The sequence below is a fragment of the Petaurus breviceps genome, unplaced genomic scaffold (assembly GCF_028583685.1).
Source record: "Petaurus breviceps papuanus isolate PSGF00001 unplaced genomic scaffold, PetGlider_PUasm1.0 90825, whole genome shotgun sequence".
Lineage (NCBI taxonomy): Eukaryota > Metazoa > Chordata > Mammalia > Diprotodontia > Petauridae > Petaurus > Petaurus breviceps.
In genome coordinates, this window is record NW_027187353.1 from 18,765,177 (window position 1) to 18,782,675 (window position 17,499).

General features: G+C 46.9%; 1 protein-coding gene across 11 annotated transcripts in view; it reads right to left on the minus strand.

The window, feature by feature from the left end:
• The window catches only part of PEAK1 (pseudopodium enriched atypical kinase 1), a 280,555-nt gene that overhangs the window by 42,614 nt on the left and 220,442 nt on the right, over positions 1–17,499 (minus strand). For 10 of the 11 annotated variants that reach the window (XM_069071434.1, XM_069071426.1, XM_069071435.1 and 7 more), the window contains one exon: positions 11,686–14,946. In XM_069071434.1, coding sequence (XP_068927535.1) covers positions 11,686–14,834 — 3,149 coding nt within the window. In that variant the 5' untranslated portion in view covers positions 14,835–14,946. Of the gene's footprint in view, positions 1–11,685; positions 14,947–17,022; positions 17,110–17,499 lie in introns of all 11 variants that reach the window. The other variant, XM_069071428.1, reaches the window with a different exon arrangement.

Below are 17,499 nucleotides of genomic sequence, written 5' to 3' on the forward strand. Positions count from 1 at the left end.
TTATGTTTCTGAATGCTTCCTCAATTTAGGCTCCACTTGTCTTAACAGTTAACCACCTTCAGGTTCCAAAGGGACAGAAAGAATATCTTTTAGGCCTGAGCAGACACCCTCAGCCTCACAAAAGGCCAATGTACAATCGTCCAAATCCATATTCCCAGCCTCCTTTTAAACAGCTACAGGAAAAGACAGTGAAAAAGTAGAGACTGAAAAATATTCTGAAACCTTTAAATTAGACTTAAATATCATTTAAACATGATTTTAAAACTCTATTACTTGTTTCAAGAGGTGTGTATCTAGATACACTCACACGCATGCACACAAATATACACACATATGTGTGCGTATTCACATTCCTATGGAGGGTATTACGAGGATGGGCCTTTGCAGAAACACCACATGCACAACACACTGTTGAGAGCTTGGAGTTATCAAATCCCAACACCTTTGTAATCCACTGAAAGGGAAAACAAAATCTCCATCCTTTCCTGTCTCTGCCTGCAGGGCCTCCCACCAGTCTGACATTTCTTAATCCTGTCTTCTTTTCCAGGTCATCAATGGAATTCTTGGCTCTTCTCTGGCATTGGCATTCTCAGCCAGAAAAGTCGCGGATCCACTGATCGTTATCTCGGAATGCTCCCCTTTCCTCTAGACCTTCTGGAGTCTCTGAGGGAAAGTGTCATGCTTCTTATTTATCTATTCCACACATTACGATTAACCTTTAACTAAGATCTGATGAATTCCCACTCAATAAGTCTTGACAGAATGTGGTAAAAACAAATGTGTCTCTTGCTGGTATGAGACAGGTCAGACCTTTGGCCACCCAAGATGGACAAGTGAATTCAAGGTCTAGGATAGTGTGCCACAGATCTGATGTGGTCTCTGGGCTTCAGTTAATTTGCCTGTTAAAAGGAACAAAAATATGTGCCCTCCCTGGGTTATATTTTATGGAAAGCACCTTGTGAACCATCAAGTTATCCCCTCCCCTCAACCCACCGTGAGAGGTTTGTCTTCTCTGGCACCAGATGACTCAGTTCAACTCAGCAAACACTGATGATGCACTCACTTCTTGAGGAGGACCAGACCCAATCAAATCTCCTCAAAACATTTCATAGTGGGAGATATTAAAGGAGATAGAAACATGCCCCCATTAAATCATCATAGCTAGAATAAAACCTAGGTTCCCTGACTCCTTTCCTCCATGGCTTTAAACAATAAAATACCTGAAACCGGAAAATTTGGATGTTTAAATCCCATGAAATAGAAAGCTCATGGATATTAGGTTCTCACCTCATGCCATCTACCCTAATAAATTCTAGCTGGATCATAGACAAACATAAAAAAAGAATCATAAAAAAGTAAGAAGAAAAAGAAGATACTTATCTCCATTTTATGAGTGTGGGGGAGAAGGTGGGAGTACAATTTTATCTACTAAGCAAATAGACAAAATTTATAGGGGATGAATTAGATGGACTTGATTAAACAAAAGCAAAAACTTTGTGCACCACAACAAATGTGACCAAGATTAAATTAAAAAACAGAAAAATAGCATAAATTTAAGGAAGATTTCACTAAAGTCACTGAGAGCAGTGTCATATTGGGCTTCCTAGAAGAGACTGAAACAGGGCCTGGCTGGTCTTGGCTCTTTCCTTCTCTGGGGTCCTCTTCCCAATAAAACAGGGATGCTCTTCCATATTCTATAGTGAGGAACATGTTCAGGAATCTTGTAAGAGTTATTGAAAAGTGTGCTAAGAATGACTATTAATAAGGGGAATGAGAATGTCAGCTGAGTATTAGCTCAGGGCAGCAGTGTCAAACAAAAACAGGGCCATGAAAGCCGGCAGAAGGATCCCTGCAGGTGCATATGGACTTAGAATGCCACACAGTAATGTTTTTTCAATTTTTATTCACTGGTCTTCTCTCTTCACTTTCCTATTTAGACCTTCACTAACTTTCTCCAAGGCCAACCCAAATTCCACTTCTTCTATGCTGCTTTCAATGAGTCTGGAGGCCAGCCTGCCAGCACTCTGTACCGACTCTCACAGCTCCACTCAGGCACCAGGCTCAGGGAGATGTGCCCACCATTTCCTTGGTGGAGCTCAGACTCTCAAAAGAAGCTCGAGAGGTCATTTCATCTAAGCCCTTCCCAGAAAGCCCTTCTACAACAACCTTAATGAGCTCAGTGAGCCCGGCTCTGGAGAAAGACCTCCAATGACAGGGAAACGACTCTCTCTTGAAGTACCTCATTCTACCTTTGATAAAGACCATTCTGCTTTTCATAAAATGCTAGGAAGGTTTTCCAAACATGCACGTAGGCTACGTTTTTTATCTGTCATTCCTTATTCTGCTTCTCGGGACCAAGTAAATCACTCAGTCAAGCTTTTAGGATGTGCCAGGCACGGTGTAAGTTAATGGGGGCACAGGGACAAGAATGAAATTTTCCCTGGCCTCCAGGAAGTTCCAGTCTATTATGTGTACATGGGATGGGCAGCAACATAAGTAAAAACAAAATATAAATATGAAATCATGTGTCCCTGTGTGGGGTGTGGAGTGGGGGGTGGGAGGCCTCACTAGCAGCTGAAGGGAACAGGAAAGGCCTTTGTTGTTGCAGCATTTGAGGTGAGCTCTGCAGGAAGGACTTAAGAGGTGGACAGGAGGAATGAGTGAATTCCAGCTGTGGGGATGTGATAGGCAAAGTCCCGGTGATGCGAGATGGAACTCTCCCATAAAACTGTGCTTCAGATACTAGCAGCCAGCTGTCATGTTGACCCCTGTTCCCATCCCCCACTGCGCTCTGTCTGTCTCCAGGCATCAATAGGTCCTTATATGGAATTCTCTCCCGTCCCAAGTCCCAAGTGTGGCTTCCCCAAGTTGAGGGCAGTGGGGCTCTCGTCTCCCTGGCCTCCATTCTGGGAGTTTCTGGCCTCCCAGCTATGCTGTCCTTGTGGAGAACAAGACCAGGCTTTTGACTGTGTGTTCCTCCCTACTCAGCTTCATGGAAAAAGGGATGGGGAAGTCACATCTCCCCAGGAAGTCAGTACTACTTTCCTCCCAAATGACATAAATGCCTGGTTTCTGAGGACTGGACTACACAAAACCTCCATGCTACTTATGGCTTTGTTCTCAGTCCCATCCTCTTGCCTTGTGTTAATGAATCAATCACATCATGGAAGACCCATGTGGGGATAAACAGCCTGTCTATGGAATTAAGCCTTTTAAATGGTGTCTGACTAGTCTAGTCAATCTGATGCTCCTGTTCTGGTAACAGCTGCTAAGTGCAACAGTGGTCCTGGGATCTGAGGACAAGGTTCGGAACTCAGAATTTGGATCCAATTCTGGCTCTTCTACTACCCTGGCCCCTCCATCCAATTACTCATCTGGAAAATGGGGGAGCAACATTTACATGAATGTGGATTAATTAAGAAATTCACATTAAGTGCTTAGAAGAAAACTATACAAACACTGAGTGCTTCCAGGCTGATAAATCAGCCCCGATGATCAAGACACCATTAGATACATATTCATTCTAAATTTGACAAAAAGTGATTTTTAAAAGGTTTGCTCAACACAACCAGACCAGCCAGAAATCCTTATATTTCACCAACAATTATTCAGTGGTCTATTTTAGGAGAATTAAATCTATTAAGTACCTACTATATTGGGTAATATGCTAGATGATGCACGGCAGTGCAGAAGTCAATGCTCTGTGACTGGGGAGGCCACTTGGCTCTTCTCTGCATCATGGCTTCTCAATTGGCACCAAGGGCTCTACACATATTACGACGATTTGTGAAGATGCTCGTGAGGTTCAAATGGGCAAGTGCACATGAAGGAAGCCCTGTATCGGCACCAAGCCCGCTCACGCATCTTGGCCGCACTTTGCAGTACAAGTCTCTTTGTGGTCCAGAGGAGCTGTGTCTGCCTTCTCACTTCATGCCCCCATGTCGCCCCACATGTGCCCTTTCTCAGCTATTCTTAGCATGGCCATATTGTACGTCCTCGAAAACAGGGGCTGCATCTTCCCAGTCCGTACATCGTCCCTGGCACAGCAGGTTGTTCCTAATAAGGGCTTCCTAACTGTTTGTTGAAAGAGTGAATTCTAGTATCTGAAAAAAGGAGGAGGCAGTGAGAAAGGTTGTTTTGGAGTCTGAACCTTGCTTACTCTTGTGGCGCACAGACGTCCCCAGATATCTTGGAGCCAGCTCCCCCAGTGATCAATCCTGCGGACGACTGATGGGAAGTGTGCCCTGCTCCTGTCCCTGCAGACAGGTTACTGTCATCTGCAAAGTTGGTCTGTTTTCTCTCAATTCCAGGATTCTATGACCTGCCCTAACCCCAGGTACAATCTGCCAGCAAACTTAACTGTGCTCTACATAAAAGCAAAGAGATTTGGGAGAGCAACAAGCTATGAAAGCTCTTGTCTAGATCCTCTTCTCTTTAGAAGAAATGAGAACGTGATTCCGGGAGGCCAACACAGCCCCAGGCGTGAAAGGTTGGCTTCAATAAGACCTGTCTTAATAACAGTGCAGGCACTGAAGTCACAGAGATTTGAATCTTGGCCATAACCCTGAAAGTATGATCAGACGAGAGGAAAGCTTTAAACTTTTAAAAATGGCCACTGTCTGATAAAATAATTAGTTTCTTTCACCTGAATTGCCTGATTCTGAAAGGACTCCCCCCAGAGATCACAACTATTGACCTTGAAAAAAAATCTTTCACTTTAAGTTTAACAAACTGCCATCTGGTCTTACCCTCACCATTCCAGTGATTCTCTAATCTCACTGGTCATCATCCAAATGTCATTCCTCACCCCACACCACTCAATTCCTTATTCCCATGCCCATCAACTCTGCCCAACTCCCAGCCCAAAGCTGCCCACACCATTCACTGTACCCTCTGGAATGCCCACTCCATAGACAATAACCTTGCTTCCATCTTAATGCTTTTCCTTTCCCATTCTTTCCAGCTTCTGGTTCTCACTGCGATCTGACCTCCCTGGCCATTCTTCCTAGCACTGGCTACACTTTCATTATCCCCCTTTCTCACTGGTTGAGGTGGGGGAACTGGAATATTTCTTTCTCTCCACCACCATTTCCAGGTTGTCTCTCTACTTCATCACTTAGTAATCTCTCCTTCTTTGAGGTTCACACTACTTACATTTACTGCCCAAGCAAAATCCTGGAAGCCGCTGTCTGCACACCTCCAAGACACTCCCCTTTCTTTCTCCTGCCCTCACTCTAGGGGACTTCAACAACATACATACACACAGATACTCCCTCAAACAGCCTAACCTCCTGGCTCTCTGACTTACTTTTCCACTCCACCTCAGGCACACACAAAGACGGCATTATGTGTGATCTTGCCATCACCACAAATGTGCCATCTCCAAGTTCATGAACTTTGAAGTCCCCTTTTCTAATTGCAGGCTACAAGATTTCTAAGACAACTCTCTCTTCCATGATCTCAAATCCCTCAGCTCTCTATCAAGCCATCTTCTCTGCACTAGCTATTTCTCCTTCTTTCCCCAACCTGACCCCTTGGTGACCCAGTTTAACATCAGACTGTCCTCTTCTCTTGAGTCTCTGGCTTCCTTATCAAATGGCTGATCGTGCCCCACAAGGTTCAGCCTGGGATCATTCTGACCATTAGTCACCTTTGCTTGGTGGAGAAAATCATGCAACCACTGACTGGGTCCACTTCAGATTTAAGTTACATGGTCTCAACTGGGCCCTCATTGCTGCTAGGCAATCCTACTATACCACCCTTATCACCGAAGTATCACCGCTCTCCCTGAGGGCCTTCCAAACCTCCTCAAACCTTGTACAGCTCCCCTTTGCCCACTGTCTCAGCTGAGAATCTTGCTTCATATTTTACAGAAACAATTGAGGCCCTTCACCATGAACTCCCTCTTCCCTCTCCACATCTCCCAACACCTAGATGCATTCTATCATTCTTTCCTCCAACCCCTCTATCAATGATCTCACCTCTGTCATCCCCACTCTCACTCATCTCCACCTTATTCCAATCTTTCCTGGTCTGCTGGCTGCTTCCCTTCTGCTTACAAACATAGCTCTGTCTCCCTCATCCTCAAAAAGCTCTCACTTGATCTTTCTCTCCCTACCAGCTACTTCTAACATCTCTCCTGCCTTTGGTGGCTAACCTCGAGAAGACAGCTCACAACCAACTGCCCCACTTTCTCTTTTCTCACTCTCTTTACTCTCCACAACCTGGTTCATTGTTCACCAAAACTGCTTTAGCTGTCAGATCCGATGGTCTTTTCTTCATCTTCATCCTTCTTGACCTCTCTGTAGCCACTGATGCTGATGATGGCCTTCTTCTCCATGATGCTATCTTCGCTCTAAGTTTTGGGACCCTACTCCTTCCTGGCTCTCCTTCTACCTGACAGCTCCTCCTCAGGCCCCTTGCTGAATTGCCATCCTCATGCCCTCTAATTTCAGGTGTCCCACAGGGTTGTCCTAAGTCCTCTTCTCTCCTCCCTCTATACTATTTCACTTGGAAAGTCATCAGTTCCCATGGAGTCAAATATCATCTCCATACTGTTGATTCTCAAAAATACTTATCCACCTTTAGTTTCTCTCCTGACCTCCAACTGCCTTTTAGACATCTTGAAGTGGTATCCTATGGCCATCTTAAAACACGTGTTCAAAATGGAGCTCGTTATCTTTCCCCCAAACCCTTCCCCCTCCGAACTTCCCTGTTACTTTTGAGGACACTACTATCCTCCCAGGGCCACAGGCCTGAAACCTGTGTTGTCCTTGACTCTTCACCCTATCTCCCCTCCCCTCCTACCCAATCTATTGTCAAGGCCTATCAATTTTACATTTGTAACATCTCTTGAGTATGACCCTTCTCTTCTTTGATACTGCCTCCTCACCTCGCACCTGGACCACTACACTAGCTTGTCAGTTTGTCTGCCTGCCACAAGTCCCTCGCCTCTCCAGTCCATCTTCTATTCAGATGCCAAAGCACAGGTCTGACCATGTCACCCCTTGCTTCCCCCCCTCAATCAACTCCAGGGGCTTCCTATTACCTTTAGGATGAACTATAAAATCCTGTTTGCCATTCAAAGCCCTTTATAACCTAGTTCCGCTCTTCCCTACTTTTCTAGTCTCCTTACACCTTACACCTCACTCCTCACATACTCTTTGATCTGGTAACCCTGGCTATTGGCTGTACTTTGAACAACACACTCCTTCTCCTGCCTGTGGGCATCTTCTCTGGCTATCCCTCTATGCCTGGGATGCTCCCCCTCCTCTGCTCCAACCACTGACCTCCCTCAACTAAAGTCTCATGCTCCACAGGAAGCCTTCCCTATCCCCTCAATTCCAGGGCCTTCCCTCTATTGATCATTTTCTACTTATCCCATATACAGCTTATTTGTCCACAGTTGTTGGCACGTGGTCTCCTCCCTTAGACTGGGAGTTCCTTTAGAACAGGACAGGGTTGTCTCTGGCCTTTTTTTGTATCCTCATTGCTCAGTACAGGGTCTGGGACAAAGTCAGTACTTAATGAACACTTACTGTACTAGCTGCCCTACCATCTCAAATCTCGGTCTCTTGACTCTCAGTCCACCACTCTCTCTCAAAACCACTAAACTTTTTAAAATCGGCACAAAGTGACTGGAGAGAAGTGTTTTCAGCCAACAGGTCTTCAAATCCAACTTGACCCGGTGACCTGGCATGGAAGGCTTCGTCAGACTGCCTCTTCCTTGAGTGATGGGGTTTGGACTGTGCCACAGTGACAATTCATTATTTATCATACCAGACTTCACCATCTACAGCCTAGCTTTGGCATTTTAATTTGCTTATAGAAAAACTCTGATTTTCATCTCTTTGAACAGTGCGTTCCCAGCTGTGGAATGATAATTTAATGATTACACTGCCATCAAACAGGAAACACAAACGTTGGCATTTGGCAGTCATGTTTGTCTTTTTAAAGTTGCTACAAGCAAATATTAAGTGTGCATGGAAGTAAATGGGATAATTAGTGAAAATGCAAGTGTGGAGAGTTCCCCTTGTGCATCCACTGAAGCAGCGCCATTCGACAAATCACTTGTCTTCCTGCAGACAGGGCAAAGGAAAGTTTGCACGTCTTACTTATTCTCTGCTGAGATGAGATGTCACACAGATATTGTGGGGAAAGTAGCTTCCCCAAGCACAGATCTAACACGTGCCCTCTATGACCTCTGGGATCAAGGTCAGACGCCTCTGTTTAGTCTCACAAGGCCTTTACAATGTGACCCCACCTTATCTCACCAGCTCCACAAGGCCTTCCTCCCCTGAAGCAGCCCAGCAGGCATGGCCTCCCCTCTGCTCCTCACCCACTGTCCTCTCCCACTGGCTTTGGTGCCTTGATACTGGTCTTCCCTTGTGCCTGGCCTGCATGACCTCCTGACTTTGGCCACAGAGGCCCCTTCTCCTTAGAGACGCACTTTAAACATCCCCTTCTGCAGAAAGCTTTTCTCAGTTTCCCCAGTGGTTATCACTCTCCTTCCTCAACTACTGTCCTTGCAATTATCTGGACTTATTCACTTGCTACGTATTCCATCCATGCTTCTGTATGTCTTTCTTGTCTTATACCTTAGAATGTAAGGTGGGATTGTTTCATGGACACCCACCAGCATGACCAAGCATCTAAGAGAAGGAAGGGTACAGTCCTGCCCTACATCTAGCTCTTAGGAAGGATGTGCTGGCTGACACCCCGAGAGGAAGAACGGGACAGGAAAGGTCTGCAAACCCTCCCATGAGAGGACCAACTGAAAGCCGTGGGCATGTGCAGCATCAGAGCTGACTTCATGCATCTGGAAAGCTTGCACATGGAAGAGGCAGCACAATTGTTCTTTTTGGCCCCAGAAGGCTGAGGGAGTGAACACTGCGGAGGAACATATTTGGGCCTAATGTAATTAACAATTAAAGCCTTATAAAAGTGGAATGAGGGTTCTCAAGAGAAGCTCCCTGTCATTAGAAGCAGGAGGCCTACTTATTAGGCTGGCTGGGCCTTGGGACCCTCTGCAAGGGCCTTCCCAACCAGAGATTCATTCAGATGCCCAGTATTTAATTCACTACTAGAAGTTCTCAGGACTGTCTGCAGACAGTTCAGCGCCCTGTGATGCAGGTAGGCAGGGCTACTGCCTGCCCTCACAGGCCAGTCCTGACACGCCTGGCTTTCCCTTTAGAACATTACTGAGCACGTACTGTGATAGAACAGAAAGAACAAAGGGGTTCTGGACAGAAAACTTGGGTTTGAATCCCAGTTCTATCAGTTTTAATTATGAACTTCTGGGAGGCTCAGTTTCCTTCTCTATAAAGTCTGACTCCTCTTCATGTGGCAGAGGGGCTGCTAGAATTGGGGTCTAGAGCCGGGAAGTGCTGCTCCTTGAGGGGTGACAGTCACCTCCCACCCTTCGCCTCAGTGTTCTTATGTATAAAACAAACACAACAACCTTGCTCTCCATCTCACAGGCTATACCGAAAGCACCCCGTGCTCACCATGACTATGGTCTGCAGGAAGCTTCCCCAGTGTGACCCTTTGGGACCAGCATCAGCCTCTGACTCACTTAGGGCAATAACCATGATGGCTCCCGGGACGTGGCACTCTACAGAGCACCCGTCAGGAGGGCCAGTATCAACCCCAAATAAAGAGGGAAGCTGAGGCCTGATGAAGCTCAGTCACTGCCTGGGGATTCCAGAGCCAGGACTAGAGCCCTCGGCTTTCTGGGCTGCTTCTGCTTCACTGCTCAATCATCCAGCCAGAAGACAGTCCCGATTCCAGAAAAGAGGTCAGACTCAATAAGAACTGAATTCATTATTTTCCTAATGTGGCATTTCAAAGCACAATTAATAGGCTTTGGCACGAGAAAAGGAATTACCCCAAAAAACCCATGTAAAGGACAAAGAAGTGGACTTTATTTAACTGCAAGCTCTGTCGAGTGGGGCATGGATAAATATGCTCTGACCTAACTTAATGAAGAAGTAAAGCATCGTATTGATCCGCATGAACCGTCTGCCATCCTACCCCATGTGACGCTTACTAATGTGGCTTGGATGGCTACTCTCTCAAGAGAGATGTAGCGATCCTGGAGAAGAATACCGAGGGCCCTTGAACTGCAGTCACAGGGCCTGAATTCAAATCTTGGCCTGGCCGCTGCATTCTGTGACCTTGGATGGGTCTGCTTCCTCAGCTGTAAAATGAGGGCTGGACACCCACATGAGCTCCAAAGTCCATCATAGTTCTCAATCCTATGAAGTACTTATCACTACCAATACATACTTCAATACAGCTGAGTCCAAGCACCAGTGACCCAACCAGCCCCTCACCCTAAGATGGTTCCCCTTGGCGGCCCTCAAGCTGAATGGATTCAAGGAACCCTGGGAATTGCTTCACGCTGATGGCTCTGGGGCCTCCTCAGACAGTGCTCAGTGAAACAGGTTTGAGTGTGACTGACCAAAGTGAGGGCATTAAGCCTTCATGCTGCTTGTGACAGACTCTTTTAAAAAAGCAAATCTGAACCTTCTGCCCTTTCCCCCCTTTTTTTGGTGGGTAGTGAGATGAGCACAATAAACCTCACAGACGGTCTGGCCTGATCTACACTGATTAGTAGATTGTGTGTGAGAGCTGGTTCAAACTGGAGCAGGAGCAGGACTGGCTTCAGAGGGAGATGGGGAAGAGCAGGGAGCAAGAGGGGAGGACGGGGCACGTTGAGCGTTGGGCTATCCCTGTCCCCAATCCTGTCCACACCCCTTTTATTACGTCTATCTCATAAGAGCAGAAAATTCAGAGGGAAATGCCTACAAATGAAAATACAGCTATGCTGCTTAACCTTGAAACCAGAGAGAGACCTCCAGCATATTAGTCAGATTCTTGATGAAAGATTTAAAGAAAGATGTGAACAAGAACTGTGCAAGATAAAAAGGTACGGAGGGGCTGCTATCTGCATCTGTAGATGGAAAACTGCACCAAAAAGAACACAGACCTCCTGAAATACTCAAGTGTTAGGCCTAATCTTATGTTCGCTGAAGAAAGCGCTGGTCTGACCAAGATGTCACACTCTGTCATATTCAATGTTCCTATCTTTTAGGAAGGAAACTGGAAGAATTCACATGGGGAAAAAATCAGCTATACTCACGCCTCCATTTCCCTCTGGGCTCCAATCCCTTCTTCTCTTTTCTTTTTTCCCTTTCATATCTAGGCAGCAGAGCTGGTTGGCTTTTCTTTTCTTTCCTTCCAGCCACACCGGGAGGATTGACAGAATGCTGCCTCTTAGAGGATGAGGATAGCAATCAAACAACAATCACCCCCATTAGAAGGAAAGAAGCCAGACAGAGATGAAGGCGTTTGTGAAAACCAGAGACATTGTCTCAAAGGGCTCGGCTAACTACGTTCATGAATTTGCTCCTGCTTCTTCCTCGCTGCCAATGGCACATCCCTTACTGCTAACCTCTTTGGTGGTCGTCGGCTCTCCAGTGAAGCTGCCCTGCCTTCCTCAGGATGCAGCAGGGCAGGGGGCCTAAACCTCTGCTCAGGATATTCAGACCTTTCTAATAATATGCTCATCTGGGAATGATGGTCATAGCATGCCACTTCACGCTCAAAAACGGCTGCCGAGGAAACCCACCAGATATAGAACCCCCATGGAAGTCCATTCTGCTTCCACTTCAAACAGATTACCTGAGAATCTTCTTGGGAACATGGGATGGCGAAGAATGACTCCTCTTTTTCTTTTCGGCATCTTGTAGGATCTTTTCCTCTATTTCGCTTCTGTCTGAGATCACCACCCGCTCCACCCCTGGCTTGTCGGAGTCCAGGTCCAGCTCTGTCTGTGCAGAGTCACACCTGTACATGAAAACAATAGAGGGCTTTTCACTGGAATCGGTCCTTGACTCTGTGAACCAGTGATGACGCTGAACAGGAGGAGGGGGGAGCATATGGATGACTGTGCCATCCAGGCCCACCAGCTTCCCCTTCTCTCTCTCCTTTTCTTTGTCCTCCTCCTCCTCAGTCTTCTTACGGCGGAAGAAGCTCTTAAAGGATATCCAGCGTTTAGGCTTGGCATCAGCTGCCCGCCTGCCCTCAGAGCTCAGCACAGACTCGGCCTCTGTCGACCTGGTGGGGCTAGTTGGCTTGCTCCAGTGGCTGAAGTGTCTTTGCAAAAGGTTACTTGCATGGTACGGAGAAGAAGTGGAGCGTGGAGGGGGAAAGGGAGGTCCTGGTTCTGCCTGGGGACTTGGGGTAGGAGTGCCAGCTGTGTATTTGGAGGAGTGACAGATGATGGGCTTAGAAGGTGGGTCCTTGTGTGTGGAAGCACTGGGGCTTTCTGTGGCTGGAGTAGCTTCATTCTCGTGGCTGGGCTGTGTGGTGGCAAAGAGAGATTTTGGCCTCGCGGGAGGACTCGCTGGGGCATTGTCCTCTGGAGGCAGGGCATACAGTTCCTCTGCACTGCAGGCTTCAGGGCCTGAGGGAGGGGTTTCTGGGGGAGACTGAGGAGGTTGGATAGAAGCCACGATCTGTGACAGCACGGTGCTTGCCTTTTCCCGGCTGCTGCTGCTGCCCAATGTCGCTGACTCCAGAGTGCCTTCGATTTTGGCTACAGACTCCTGGGTGGTTCTCTGGGTTCGTGCCGGGGAGCCATGGCCAGAGCTCTGCCTTCTCTGGGGGGAGGGCTGGCCCCTACTGAGGCAGCTGTTAAACTCCTGGACCTTCTGAGCCACAGAGCCCTTCCTGTGTTCTGTGCTGTTAGAGCGCCCCTTCCCCAGGGAAGAATGGGCAGGTTTGCTGGTGGGACTCTCTGCTACTTTGCATTCTGTTTCTATCTCTTCATAAGTATGGCTTATTATGCTCGTGGTTTTATCTTTCATTGACAGCTCTCCACTGGTTCCCAGAAAACTTTTATAGATGGCTAAATTGTCATATGCATTAGGATTGATCACAATGGGAACTTTGATAGCGTTCTTGGAGCTACGAGCATAAGTTGGCTCATCATGAATGATAATTGGAAAAGGAGGCATGCCAGCATTGTTGTAACTATTAAATTTGATTTCAGACAAATTGGGTGACTTAACTGGGATTGTTTTGGAAGAAATACTTGTAGCTGTGGGTGAAGTAGGGGCTGACTTATGGGAGTTCTTCCTTGGAGGGACAGTCGGTCCTATGCCACCAGAGACTAGTTCCACTTTAGGGATCTTTTGGCGTGGGCTCGTACTGGACGTCCAGACTTCCTGGTATCGGATGGTACTGGATTTTTTGAAATTAGCATTCCCCTGTGCTGAAGTGGAAGTGGGAGACATAAGTGGGGAATTTGGAGTGGACAAGGTACTTTTGGACTTGGGACTCTCGGTTTGACTGTCTATGTGCTCGTTGGTCATGGCTGCTGACACATCCACAATTGTATAGGGCTTGCACACTGGCTGTTCCAGATTCACAACTCGGTAAGGCTTGGCTTGTTCTTCCACAGGCACTAAGTTTATAGTCACCGCTTGCCCAGTCAGATCTGTAGAACTTTTGCCTTCTTGCTTTTCGGTCTGAAGGGCAATCTTGCCATCTTTCTCTTCTAGTCGAAGAGCAAGCACTGCCTTGTGGGTCTCTAAAGCTTGGGCTGGGCTTTTTGGAGCACTGGTTGCATCCTTCACTTGCTGATTCTCAGTGTTTTCATAATCTGGTTCAATGGACTGGATCTCCTTAACATCTTTAGGGCTACCAGGTGATGTCCCTCCATTGCAGAGTTTTTGAGATGAGCTACTGGCTGTCCCCGAGCGAGACTCTTCCGTTAAGGATGACTCAGGGGATGTGGAATCAGAGGAGACCATGCTCTGCGTGCTCTCCTGCCCATAAGGGATCACGGAATCTTCTCCATAACCATTTAAGATTTCATCATAGCTATCATCATAGTCTACTGCACAGATCCTCTGCAGAGATTTATTTCTCATGGGGACAGTGTTCCATTTTTTGCCCACAAAGAATCGAACAGGAGAAAGGGTGTTTGCCCTGAAGTTAGCAAAGCGGGGCTGCCCTCTCATACGGATTTCCATGGCCAACAACTCTTCATCACTCTCGTCCCAGCTCTCATGTTCTTCATGCATACTGCTAAAAAACGTATCATCCTCACTCTCATCTTCACTAGAAAATTCTGGGTAGCAAAACCGCCCCCCTTCATTACTGATCACTTCTGTGCTACCACTCAGAATAACGTGCTTACTCTGAGAGTCCTTCATCCCTCCCATCATGCAACTGGGAGGCAGCTTCCTTTCCAATGACCGCTTGTAGCAGTTACTGATTCTTCCCAAGAAGGTCTCCCTTGAGTTGGTTTCATTCACTATTGGCTGAGGGGCGGGATCCAAACCTACTATCTCCTTTAACACTTCAGTTAGTCCATTATTGTTATTCGCTATCTTACTCACACTGTCATTGGTGCCAAAAGGCCTATGAACATGGCTAAATCCTTCAATCTCTTCTTCATTATTGTTATTATTACTCAGTGGTTTTTGACTCAGGGAAGCCCTGTTTCGGGTCCAGCTGAGAATCACCGGTTTGTTCTCACAGTGCTCTGGGGTGCTGGCCTCGGCGCTCACGCTCTGCCCGCCGGCTACCATCATGGTGGGCTTCACAGCGATGGTGGGCTTTTTGGCCACAGGGGGCCGGAAGTTCCCTGTGCTCCTGACTCGGTGGTTGTTGCTGTGGTTGGCGTTGGTCTTGACGCTGCTGTGGGGGAGGGGCGCTGCCTGCGGGGTGGGGGGTGGCTGGTGCAGGCTCTTGGGCTTGAAGCAGTTCTTGCACTCGCCGGGCTTCCAGACGTGTTCAGTGAAGGTGTTACAAGCAGACATCTTCCACGGAGCTGCGTGCTTGCTGGTCCACTCTCAGTGCATGGCAAGGTCTTCATCCGCTAGTTTTCACTCTCCCTAGGCATCACAGCAGCACTTCCAAGTAGTCGTCAGTCTGCGGGGAGAAGGGAAAGGAAAGGAGAGATGGATCAGAATGGCAAAGAAGGCAGAATGCTTATTGTGGTGTGTGACCCAGCCACTGAACCAGATGGGATTAAAAAGAGAGAGACGGCCTCTGCTTGTGAGTCTGTGGTCACTTCCTCCCTGTCACACAAGGGAGAGCATCTCAGAAGGGCAGAGCAGCCCCTCATTCTGCATATTTTCACATTGTGCTGCTTTCCTCCAACATAATGGGTGACACTTGCTCCTTTTGTCACTGGCATTTACAGCTTCCATAGATTTCCCCCCAACTCCCACCCCTGGGTTTTACATATCATACAAGTGGCAGATTGGTGTCAAGCTAATGTAATAGCTGGAAAGCCAACACCACTGTCATAAAAATGCAATGCCAGGCTCTGGGCTCTGAAATATTGCCGACTGCTGCTTTAGGGAAGGGACCCGGAGGTGGCTGTTTAGCAAAGCTCCCTCTCGGTGCAAACTAGGAAAAGTGGATCTTATTTAGCCAAAGCTTAGAGAGCAAAGTACCCGTAAATAGCACTTGTAAAGCCCTTTCCTTTTATGAATGTTCAGATTGGAAGGTGAATGAGCTTTAACAAGCAAAACCCCAGTGGCATGGCTAAAGTCTCATCAATTTATTCTTGGCTTGGTGTCAGGGAGTTAACACAGAAAAAACAAAATCATCATTCTGTGGCGGATACAAATAACTCATTACTCAATGCTAAGTTAATCAGACAATTGGGAAATACTCATTAGGCACCTATTGTATACCTATTACTGTGTGAAGTGGAATGATGCAGAAAAGCAGGAGCAGATCATGTCACTTCCCCTCAAGAACTTATTATAAAAACATATACGCTGTGATAAAACAATTCCCATTTACACAGTATTTTTAATTAATCAATCAACATTTATTACACACCTACTATGTGCTAGGCAGTGTCCTAAGAGCTGGAGATACAAAAATAAGTGAAAGTTCCTGTCCTCAAGGAGCTTACAGTCTATGTATAATCTCAATCTCTCTCTATGTATGTATGTATGTATGTGTAATTTATAAATAGGAAATAATTAACAGAGGCGAGCTGTGACAGATTGGGAAAGGCTTCCTGTGAAAGACGGCTTAGAAAGCATTTTCCTCACTTCCCTTGAGATCTCCCCATGGCCACAGTGGTGCCAGGGCCAGTGTGTGGACAAGGGACTTCCTGCCTCTACGCCTAGCACCGCTTTCCCTATATGAGGTTTCATTAGCCAAACTTAACCCGATCTCTGAGAGTTGGTGAGCACACAAGAAGCATGACAGCTTAAAAAAGCAAAACGAAACAAAACAACCCAACCACCTTCTTTCCATGCTAGGCTGGCAAAAGTGCACCAAAGACAAATGCTTTCCCCATTTAGTGTATAAGTAGATTAGTTCGGTCAAAAGAAGGCTGTCAGGTTGATCAGCAATCATCATTTTTATCAATAGGATTGTCAACTGGAATCCACTAGGAACACAACCAGCTTTCATCAGTGTCGCTGCAAAAGAAATTCATCGATATAACTGAACACTGGTATGTAACAATAAGCTCAAGTCCAAGGGTTCCGTGGGAGGGAGGGGTTCCTGCTTGCCATCCTGAAGTAGGGGAAGGGACGCTGAGCAGGCACCTTCCTGGACCACCAGGTGGAGCTGCAGCCTAAGTCTTCAAGTCCTGCAGGGCCCAGATTCAAGAGCGGGCAGGCAGGCAGGGTGTCTCTCATTTCAGAGGCTAATTATGTTTGGAGACTGTGTCAAAACTCTTCCAAAGAGTCCCCAAGATAAAAAAGCCCTGTCAGGTACAGATCTGCCCAAATATCACACCTTTGGTTTTGGAGACCTCTGCAAAAGGATTTTGCTGCATCTCAATTCAAGCCTTTGAAGCCTTCCCAGCTGGAGCCAGATGCCCCAGAAGGAGCAGGGGCGCCTCCTGCCAAAGTGAAAGCTGAGAAAGGAGTCTTCTGAGGGGCCGAAGCAGAAGGCATCCTGAAGGCATGCCTGTGATGGGCGCCCATTAGCTCATCTGCGTGATTTGGAGAGGTTTTTAGAAGAAAAGCTCACCTATCTTTGCAGACATCCCTTCAACTCAAAGCAAATGGTGATGATGAGTGTTCAAGGCTTGGAGGTGTCTGAAGCCTTCTTTATAATCTGGAAAAAGATTCAGTCTTTGAAATACTCTCTGCACTATGACAGTTTTCAGGACCAAAGCCCAGCAAGCCAAACATTTTCTACTAATAAGACTGTTGTGGAAACTCTTCAAGGAGGCAGATTTCCATTCTTCAGACCGGGGCAGCCTTTTATGATCTGCTATTGGTTTGAAGGTCCTCTTTCTTTCTTTTTTTTTGATTTTTGGAGGGGGAAGGTAGGGCAATTGGGGTTAAGTGACTTGCCCAAGGTCACATGGCTAGTTTTTGTGTTAAGTGTCTGAGGCCAGATTTGAACTTAGGTCCTTCTAACTCCAGGCCGGTGCTCTATTCACTGTGCCACCTAGCCGCCCTGGTTTGATGTTTTTCTACTGCTGCAGAGATGCTGATGGAC